Consider the following 11,293-nt stretch of genomic DNA (forward strand, 5'->3'; position numbering starts at 1 on the left):
TCTATTCAACATCCTGAACCTTCCAGACTTTCAGTGTTTATCATTAAATGTTCCAGGGCTGAGAATATAGCACAATCAGAAAAGTGCTTGTCTAGCATCTAGAACCCTCAGTTTGATCCCCAGCTCTACTTCAGCTTTGGCTTCATAGCAAGGTCAGGCCTGCCTAAGATACATAACACTGCCTTCATCGTATCAACAATAGAAGAGCATAATAATAGAAATGGGCTGTGCCTTTAATTCCAGGTGGATGGCTATCTGTAAGTTTGGGGCCAGCTTGATCTATATAGCAAAGTCCAGGCCAGCCAGGGCTACGTACCTGTCTCACAAAATAAAATCTTGTAAGCCTTTCTGCAGTTCAGTTTTATGCTCAACCTGTTTGAGCTATTTGCTCATATTCATAAACTTACAAAAATAACAATCCTCAACTAATATTAGCTGTTTTAACTTTTAAGAAAATGAAAACAGTTATTTTTTTCCTAATCTGTATAAAGTAGTTTTAATCTCTTCTTGGCTGAAAGAAAAGGTACGGGGATATAAAACTGTAAGAGTGTGGCTCTCGGCAAAGAGCTGTGGTAAATCAGGTGATAGCACCTGTTAGTTCTAGGGGGTAGGGTTGGCTGCTGGTTCGGTTTGAAAGGAGAGGTCTGTTTGGTCAGAACTTAATTCTTTGAAGAACTGTGTCTCGCATTTCACTCACTCCCTGTGATCCATGATGAAAATACAATCCTGTAGTAATCAACAAGATTTTGTGGGCTATGCACATCAAATGAAAAATATTTTGTCAACATATTCTTTTCTGTCTTTATTTTACAGGTAATACTAATAGAATTCTTACCAAAATACCCCATATTCCGGCCTGACTGAGGAGTTTTGCTCAGTCACCTCTGTGTTACCCGTCATTTCCTACCCTTAGTGCCTTGTAGACGATCTTGGGATGGAGACAGTCTCCTTCGCTGTGTTCAATTTCCTCCTTACAACAGTAGACTATTCTTCTCACTCTTTTATTTCTGTTAATTTAAGAAAATTTGCACATCTTTTTTGTTATTAAATGAGGCTTGTGTTTTGCACTCTCAATTTTTAAATGCAAACATATATCCGTATTTATCGTTGACACTAAAAACATCAGTGCTGGTGTTTAAAGAAACAAAACAAAAACCGTGTTCTGAGCATGCTGCCTTATTATTTTCATACTCACTGTTTCTAAATATGCATCATTTTTCTAGGCTATTTAATGCTTTGTAATCCCTTACTGGACATACCCAAATAAGCTTTTGGTAGCTTTTAGAAATGGTTTTACTCTGCTCTTAAAGAACATGCAATTCATAGCACTGGTTTCCTCCTGCACTTTGCTAAATCGTCACTTATGTTAGTGGATAAAATATTTAAACTCCTAAAGACTTGTAAATATTGTCTCTTTGCATAATGTAAAATGTGGTATGCCATGGTTTACAGAATGTATTATTATTATCAATGTATTGCCAACAATTCCACATAGATTTTAATATGAATGACCTTTGCAAGCATCCTTTTGAATGTAGAGACCTTTAACATGCTGTTTTGTGGCAAAGCCAAAATGAGTATGTTAAATTTCAGGTGTGGGGCAGAGTGCCCTTCCTAATAAGTGGATTAAAATTGAAATCATTACTTCGGGTCTTGGGCATTACACCTGAGACCAAGAATCTTTTTCCACTTAATTCACTGTTGTACTCCATCCCCATCTTATAGCCTCACCACCTCTCATTCCCCTATGTATCCTTTTCCTCCTTTGAAAATACACAAAATTTCCATCTTTAAGTCTTGAGAGCTGGGCACATGCTGTTAATCTCAGCACTCAGAAGGTAGAGGCCAGGGATCTCTCTGAGTTTGAGGCCATCCTACTCTACAGTATGAGTTCTAGGACAGCCAGGGCTACACAGAGAAACCCTGTCTTAAAAACAAACAAACAAAAGTATCTTGAGATTTTTGCCTCTCATGTGAGGTATCAAGGCCTCTATGAAAGGCATGGTTTAGCCTCCTCTGAAGTTTCTGTATTGAGAAAGAGCACAGAGAAACTCTACCTACAGAGTAAGCTAATCAGAGTTGAGAAAACAGTCTCAGCCTTCTGATTGAGGATCTTTTAAAATACTTTAAAAGTATTAAGGAAAGTCAAGTAAATTTTAGATAAAACTGTTTTTGTTTGTAAATTGGCCATATGTTTTGATTGATATATGTATCTTTCTGGTTTTTTTTTTTTTTTTTCATAATTAAATTGAGTGTTGTTACTACTTTGGTTCTACTATAATTTGAAATTATAATATAACAAGTATTTTTATGTCACATTAATTCAACTGCAAGTGAATGCCTGTATATGGGCACTGTTTATAGTTTGCAGTGACTGGCATACATTCTCTTTGTCCTTCTACTCTTAACTGCTTTTAAGTAATCTCATCTCAGTGAACAGAACAATATTAACAAGGTCAAGCCTTTTAAAGGCACTTTTAAGAGTTTTGCCTAGTCTGAAATCCTTAGTCCCTGATAGAAAGAGGAAGGACATCCTGTCTAATATGTGCTTCTAATGGTGGTTCAAAAACTGCTTAGCTACCCCAGATCTCTAAGTTCTAATATATTACGTATGCCTGCAAATATGTCTGCCTGCTGCAAAATTGAAGGTGTATTTTTTATAGATAAGAAGGAAGCCTTGAAAATGCATACCCAATGTCTTGTTTTATAGCTAAGGTCAGGGAAAAACATATCTATGTCTTATGTTCCAGCTAATTTCATCAAATTTATGCTTCATACTGTGATGTTTTAATACCAAAATTGATTTCCATCATAATATAAAATTTTTAATTCTCACTGGTAAAAGAATTACTTGTGAATGTCAACCCTCAACAATCTTACATTTCATCTGTAGCCTTAGAATTTGACCAAATAATGGTCATAGTAACTTCTTCTACCATGGACAAATCATACTTCATTTTGTTCAAAAAAAAAAAATCAAGAAGTGTAATGAATTGTTTCCATGAAACAAATATTAAGACAGGAAGAGATTGTATCTGGAAGTGACCAAGTATAATTCAAGTTACAATAGTATTTGTCAGTTAAAAATATTTATCATAGTATGTCAAATCAATTTGAACTACTCACTCATAACTGTGTTATTTATCAGTACACTGATTGACAGATCATAGTTTCTTGAGATACCCAGAAAACAATCCATTTTCTTGTTTCCTTTCTTTCTTAAGTGACTGGTAGTTTGAGTGGGGAAGAAGTTCCTTATCATTGAAATTACACACAGCAACTGCTAACCTGACAGAGTACATCCTGGTCACCATTTCCTCCCCCACCTAATTTTTTTTCTTTTAACCTCAGGATAGAATGTAATTTGTATTTTTCTATTGGATTAGCCAAATCTTTTATGAAAGTTATTTTTGACTGAAAAAGAGAATACTTTTTTTGATACATAATATTCATTTATTACCATGGTAATTTCCAAAGGGGGGGAAATGTTTTAAAAATACTGTTTTTTGCCAAAGCTTCTAAATCTCAGTAGGCTTTGAGATTTCCAGTTAAAGGACTTTTTTTTTCTTATCCTGAAAAGCTTGGCATGGTAGTTTACACCTCTAATCCCAGCATTCAGGGGGCTAAGGTAAGAGAATTGCTGTGAATTTGAAGCCAGCCTGCGTGATAAGAGTTCAGAGCCAGCCTGGGCTATAGGCTGTCTCAAGAACAAAAGAAGAAAAGAAAAGAAAGAGGGAAAGTTAATGGCTGTTACTACTCATTTGATCCAAGATTTTGGTTTAATAAATTGACCCAACTGGTCGATTTAAAGTTTGTCTAAAGGGCCAGGCCAGTAACATCTATATTATTAATAAAAATAAGGGCAAATGTCACTTGCCCTGACCTCAGTCATGTCCTCTACTTGTTTCCCATTTTACCCCATGTTAATTTAGGAAATAGATTATTGTAACTTTAGAAATAGATGGGAAAGTGCCTTATCTTTTTCAAAGATAATGTGGTATGTAGAAGGAAGCAGAATAAATGAATTAATGATTAGAAATTATTCTTTTCAACTAGTCATGATACCACTAGGTTATATTTCTCTTACTTAAATCCATTTATTTATCTTTTAATCATGTGGTATATTAATGAGAAAAGATCACAGAATAGAACTATTAGTCACTTAAAATTAGTGTGATTTTAATGCTAGTAAGCATAGAATTTAACATGGTTCTGGAAGGACAATGGTCTTTGATCAAAGACCCTGCCAAAACTCACTTAAGAATTAAATGTCCATATTTCTTATATTAACATGACCTGTAAACACTAATATCTCAGAAATTAAACTGCATATGTGCCCAGCATTTCCATTTTAATGAGAGTTATTGTTGCCTTTGATAACTTTAGGAAAGCTCAATAGCATTTGTAAGCCTAATAGCAATTAGGTATTTTCAAATGTGTGAGACCTTTACAAATCATTAGCACTTTTATTTTTGCTTACAGATAAGATGCCACTTAAAAATAAACCATTACTTGAACACGAAGACCCCAAACAATATTTCATTTGAATTTACTGTATGTCCTAGGCAAATACAGAATTTATACTCATCCAATTAATTGGAATAGCTTCACATAGTGGAAATACTTTTTTCTAAATTGACTGGAAGTATTTAATTCATTGAAATTAAATCCAATTATGCCTATAGAAGTCTGCTTCTTAAAAAATAAAAGGTCTATTTTACAACTATCAAATCATTCAGGTTCCCTTAGGTGGTGAAATGTTGGGAAATTTTACATGGTAAAGAATACATTTATTAATATTTGTTCATATGCTTTGTGAGCTAAAAATAATTGAAGGGTATCTATGAGTATATCCTTCCATGTGTGAGTGTGTGTATATATGTATATATATATGTGTGTGTGTGTGTGTGTATGTGTATAACTCTTATCTTGCTCCAGCTTTTCCTCTCACCTGATTCTGAGCCAGCCTTTTTATTTTGATGATGGCAACCTGAGAATATGTTCCATTTTCTGTGAATTTTGTCAAAGTCAGACTTAATGAAGAAACTGTCTAATATTGTGGGCCCCAGGCAAGTGGTCTAAAAGATGTGTCAGTGTTTTTCTCTGTAAAAGTAGAGGGTTGAACCTTGAGCTGGACAGGAAATGAGAGATTGGCTAACATTTTGTGGTTCTGAGAAGCCACAGATCTTTGCTGTGTAGAGTATGAGAATGGTTATTCTCACATCTGCACTTTGGATGAAACTCACAGTGCCTTGCACACAGTTTGAGTTCAGTTTGCTGGCTGGCTGCTAGTTGATGTATGTTAGTAAAAACACACTCAAAGAACCCAATGCCTGGTAGGCCTTATTCCCTCTGTGCTGATAACAGTGAATGTAGTTTCCCTAGGAAGTGAGGGCTGGGATCTCTTGTTTGCCATGTGGAATCTGACTATGCAGTTGGTATCAGGTGTGACAACAGTATCCTTTTAGACTGTGAAAAGAATTGCAGACTCAATTTCACATCTGCTTCGGTGTCTCACCATGTTTCCTACTTACAGAAAGATCTAAATGGACTTTAAAAATTTGCTGGAAAGGAAAATGGCATAGAGTTCAAACCCAAGTCACTTCTGGTTTAGTTCTTAGCTCTGCTGCTTAATTCCTCTGTACCTCATGTCCTCATTGCTGATGTGGGGACAATAATCTGGACCTACCTCACAGGGGAATTGAGGGTCTTTTTCATATGTCTGTGTGCTTAGAAGCTGACTAAAAGAAATATTGGATAGCATGATTATATAATTTCTATGTAGATGTGACTTTCAATCTGTGTTACGTTTTCTTTCTCAGTAACATCCTACAGAGTGTTACTTACCACTGATTTATTTTTTCCCAAGTCATTTTTGTTGCTAATGCCCTATTTGTTAAACATGAGTGATTGTACTATATTAATACTTGATTTAGGGAGGAAAGCAGGTAGGTGTAAACCAGTGGTCCTCAGGTTGGAGTAGATAAAAATAACAGTGGAAAGTAGCCTTGAGTCTTTCTCAAGAATTATTAATTCAGAACATAACACTAAAGGCCACACACTGACCTATCACATTCCTTCTACACCAGCCAAACAAGACATGGAATCACCATGCATTTTGCTCATGTTCTTTCCTGTTCTGTCTACTGACATTGCTTAGCGACACTGATTAAAAGCTGTGAATGGAAGTGTACTTGTAATTAATGGAACTGAGAAAGCTGTCCTTAAGTGTACTTTAATATATACTTGAAAATGGGGAAGGAAATTTAGAGATCCATAGGATGAAAATGTTGGGAGCCACTTTTAAAAGCACTAAGATTATTTTGGCCTCTCAACACTTTGCTTCCTAGTCCCTGAATGATGGAGAATGAGAGAGAGAATGAGAGAGAGAGAGAGAGAGAGAGAGAGAGAGAGAGAGAGAGAGAGAGAGAGAGAGAGAGAGAGAGAGAGAGCTATAAATTCAGATTATAATTTGCCTTCAGTTTTGGTTTGTTTCAGGATTCTGGAGCTGAACTGATTCAGTGGGGTGTGTCCATGGTATCATGTTCTAGCATTAGTCTAAGTAACAATTTCTCAGTGTCTGAAAGTAGTTCTCTGTGTAAAGCCTGTATGATAATCAAGGCAATAAGTTCTCAAATGGTCCTTTAACTCCTGCTTATTTGATTTGCTTTTTATCTTGGCATAATTTTCCTGCTTTTCTGTTTGTATTGTAAGCAAATAGTTGAAAATTGTTCTAATGCCTGGTCTTTGGAACAAGTTACAAATGTTTGAAATTATATAATCTACAAGCTAGTTTGCCGTCCTTGGACTAATTACATACCAGTATGAATCTCTACTACGAGGACATCGAGATAGCTACAGAGCTGGCACTGTTCAAAACAACCTGATTGAAAATGAAACAACTTCTCCATTTTGGCAGCGGATTCCTGTTGGGACAGCTTTACCAGAAGAGAATAATAGTGGCTGTGTCTGTCAAACCAAGAACCTTCATGCATCTTGTAGTGTTATGTAGCCTGTGGAATGAATTCCTCCTCCCCCTTGAGTCCAGGACTGAGTCTCCTGGAAGAACTCAACCTATATACAGCTGTGCCAAATGAAGGCTACCTGCCTCCAAAACCCCACTGCTGCTTCTGTCCTTGTTCACCCGTCAGATACAATTTTATTCTCAGGATGCAAATTCCAATAAAGTACAAATCGATGTTACTGAGTTGAACCGTGTGGCTTTGGGATGCACCTTCTCAATTTCCTTATGTTTTTATCATTAGAATCTCATTACATAGGGGCAGATACAATAACTCAGCTGGTAAAAATCTTGTTGCCTAGCCTGGTGACCTGAGTTTTGTCCTCTGACCTCACATCACTCACATCTCATACACACATAAATAAATAAATAAATAAAGAAAGAAAGAAAGAAAGAAAGAAAGAAAGAATAAATAAATTACTGGTTTTTTTCCTCAGGGTTTCTCTGTGTAGCCCTGACTGTCCTGGAACTCTCTCTGTAGATAAGGCTGGCCTCAAACTCACTGCCTCTGCCTCCTGAGTGTTAGGATTAAAGAGGAAAAGAAAGGTCTTGTTGGACTTATACTTCTAGGTCACAATTTGTCATGTTGTATTGAAAGACCCCCGGAGGGTATCTTCCGCCTGAGGAGACCCCTCCCAAGGAGCAGCGAGACCACGCAGTTCGGATGCAAACAGCAAGAGGTTTATTTACACAGGTACCTGTGGGCACACAGTCTCTCGGAGGACTTGTGCGCTGGACAAAGGGGCAGTCCCCTTTTTATAGGGCTTGGGGGCAGAAGCAAGGTACAGAAGCAGAAGCATAGCAACAGGGTTCTAATTGGTTAGTTTAAATGAAACCAGGGTGAACTGGGGACAAGCCCCAAGTTTTTGGAAAGGGCGGCCTTGGCCCCTCCTCTGGGACAGGGTGTTGTTTTTCGTCCTTGCCTCAGCATGTATGGCAAAATATTGTGTCTTTAAAATATTGTGTCTTTACCCCGGTCCAGGTGGTCAACTACAGACATCTTGTTTAGCAAGGACTGTGCTATTTCTTGGCTGACTCTCAGTTTAGTATTTTTTTATCCCTGTCTAATTTAAGCCTTATACAAAATGGCGTTACTGCAGCTAAGGCAGACGAGGGGTCTTTCAGTATAATAAAGTTAATTTATATTAATTTTACACAAATTTAGACCTTATGAAACTATCACTATGATGGTGATCATCAAATGTATTCTCAACCCCCTTTGGTAACAATCTAACACCATCATAACTCAACAAGCCAGGTATAGAGGCACAGACCTCTAATCCCAGCACTTGAAAGCCTGAAGCAGGAAGACTGGTAAACTCAAGGCCAGCATGGTCTACATAGCAAGTTCCAGGCCAGCTGGGGCTAATAAACAGGCCTGAAACTACTGATAACAATACTAAATTGAAAGACCCCCGCTTAGCAACAGTAAATGCCATTTCTGTAAGGCTGTGCACACACGGGGCAGGCTAGGTCAGGGTCCCAGGTGGCCAAGCAAGATACCGGTGGGCAGCCAGCTTGCAATAGACAAAGAAAGGGAGACACTCAGACAAGCCCAGCTTTCAGATAAGCTGCAGCCCCCGACTGGTACCAAGAGTTGTGTCCTTGGAGCCATATTTCTGCCACAGTCCCTGCCAAACAAGATGTCTGTAGTTGACCACCTGGACCTGGGTAAAGACACAATATTTTGTCATACATGCTGAGACAAGGACGAAAAACAGCACCCTGTCCCAGAGGAGGGGCCAAGGCCACCCTTTCCGAAGAACTTGAGGCTTGTCCCCAGTTCACCCTGGTTTCATTTAAACTAACCAATTAAAACCCTGTTGCTATGCTTCTGCTTCTGTACCTTGCTTCTGCCCCCTAAGCCCTATAAAAAGGGGACTGCCCCTTTGTCCGGTGCACAAGTCCTCTGAGAGACTGTGTGCCCACAGGTACCTGTGTAAATAAACCTCTTGCTACTTGCATCCGAAGTGAGTGGTCTCGCTGCTCCTTGGGAGGGGTCTCTTCAGACGGAAGATACCCTCTGGGGTCTTTCATTTGGTGCGTTGGCCGGGAAACTGAGACCCCCTACCCAGGGACCACCGACCCACTATCGGGAGGTAAGCTGGCCAGCCCTTGTTTGTGTTTGTGTCTGATTGTTTGTCTAACTGTCTGCCGCGCAGGGAACTCTGTATTTTCGGTACTTGGCGCCAAGTAATCAGGTAATCAGTATTAGTATCTGAATCAGTATCTGTATCTGGCGGACTTGGAAGGAGCTGACGAGCTTGGACTTCCCCTCCGCAGCCCTGGAAGACGTTCCATGGGCATCTGTCTGGTTCCACTGTACGTGGAACTTCTGGGAGAGGAGGGATCCAGATCTGGACCCTCATCTGTATGGTCTCCGTCTGATGCTGTGCGCTCTGTGTTGATCTGTCTTTGTCTCTTATTCGTTTGTTCTGTGTTTGCCGTTGCCTTGTTTAAAGCCATAGGACAACTCGCCCTTGCCTTACCCTCCCAGTCCTCCCTTTATCCCGCTGTAACCCGAGGTCCCCAAACAGGAACAAAAGAGAAGCCACCCAGAGATAATTTATTGATTGACCTCCTGACAGAAAAACCCCCGCCCTATCCAGAGGAGGGGGCACCCGGGGAGGCTGACCCAGCACCTGTGGCACTTCCGCTGGCGGCCCCGGCCGAACTGGCTCCATCCCCAGTGGCCGGACGCCTCTGTGGAAGAATAGAGCCAGCCCTAGACCCTACGTCTCAGGCTTTCCCCTTACGACCGGGGCCAAACGGTCGCCTGCAATACTGGCCCTTCTCGGCTTCTGATCTGTACAACTAAAAAAAAAACAACAACCCCCCCTTTCTCTAAAGACTTCTGTATGCTAACCTCTTTGATTGAGTCTATTCTAGTTACCCATCAGCCCACCTGGGAAGATTGCCAACAGCTGCTGCAGGCACTCCTAACCTCTGATGAGAGCCTACCTAGAAGCCCGGAAAAACGTTCCTAGAGAAGATGGGTGCCCCACTCAGCTACCCAATAAAATTGATGCTGCCTTTCCCCTTACCAGACCAGACTGGGACTTCACCACGGTTAGAGGGCAGTAAAGGCCTTTGTCTTACAGGAAGGACCTGGATCGCACCCTGGAGGAGTTCAGCGGGAGGAGGCTTGCATGCAGAGCAGAGGCTGCACGGGGAGGGAATGAGTGCAGGGAGCGGTAAGACCGGCCTGGGGCAGAGACAGAGCCCGAAAAGGTTGGTGGCTGTAGCAAAAAAAAAAAAAAAAAAAAAAAAAAATTGCACAGTGAGACGGTGGGGAGTCTGCCGGCAGTTGCTAAGCTGCAGTGACCATATATGTAGTGATGGTGTAGCTGAGACAGCAGGCGGGAAAAGAGGCCAGCATGGCCCATGCCTCCGGAGCAGCTAGGTGCTATGGCTCACTGAGGGGCGTCACCACTGGCCCCCAACACCCCGAGAGGCCACTCCCACCAGGGCGGCCTGAGTAGTGCTAAATGAGTTCAGGGCACCCGCCAAAAAGGTGGCGCTGCTAGAGCAGAGCCGCGGGTACATTGAGGAGCTGGAGCTGAAGGCAAAAGAGCGACTGCCCGTTAAGCCAGAGACTCCTCGGATTGCAGGCTGGGGTGCACGGAGGTGGCAATGGTAGTGGGGGAGGGCTACGTGGCTGGCAGGCTTGGGGCTGGTCCAATTGAGTCCGCTTGGAGGCAGGAGGAAGGGAGTGACTGACAGTCTGTTGCTGGGCTCTCTGGCAGCAGGTCTTAAAGGGACCGAGATTTGGCTTAAATAAGAAAAACTGGGAGAGAGAGAAAAAAAAATACGTGTCTGGTCATAGAGATAAAAAAAAAGACTTAGTGTACAAAGAAAAATAGACAAATAAGAGGGGCAGAGAAAGTGATTAGACAGCAGCAGTCAGGTAGGGAGAGGGACTGAGAAAAGTGACATAAGCAAAGGAGAGAGAGATAGACAGAGACAAAGAGAAAAAAAAGCGAGAAGCAGAGAAAAGAAAAGATAGAGAGATCATAGACAAGAGAGAAATTTGACTGAGATTCTGGGCACAGTGATAAAAATTAAGTCTGGCACTAAGAGGGAGCCTCTTGACAAAGATCATTCTGCTTACTGTAAATTGTCCCAACAAGAAGAAAAGGGGACACCAGCAACAGGAGCCCTGGACATGTGGCTCCAAAGTTTTAAATATTTATGGACTACCCGAAGATCTGTGGATCTCGGAGTGGGCTGGGTATCCCACTTATTCATAGTAATGCCAGACTGTCCCTGCCC

The 11,293-nt window shown here is 40.8% G+C and overlaps 1 protein-coding gene across 2 annotated transcripts in view; it reads left to right on the top strand.

Moving 5' to 3' along the window:
* CHIC1 (cysteine rich hydrophobic domain 1) overlaps nt 1-896 on the top strand; it is a gene marked incomplete at both ends in the record, with an annotated part of 32,621 nt that extends 31,725 nt beyond the window's left edge. The window contains one exon of one of the 2 annotated variants that reach the window (XM_080909721.1): nt 814-896. In XM_080909721.1, coding sequence (XP_080765847.1) covers nt 814-864 — 51 coding nt within the window. The remainder of the gene's footprint in view (nt 1-813) is intronic. The other variant, XM_080909722.1, reaches the window with a different exon arrangement.
* Nucleotides 897-11,293: the final 10,397 nt, after the last annotated feature.

The sequence above is a fragment of the Micromys minutus genome (genome assembly GCF_963924665.1).
Source record: "Micromys minutus genome assembly, chromosome: X".
Classification (NCBI taxonomy): Eukaryota; Metazoa; Chordata; class Mammalia; order Rodentia; family Muridae; genus Micromys; species Micromys minutus.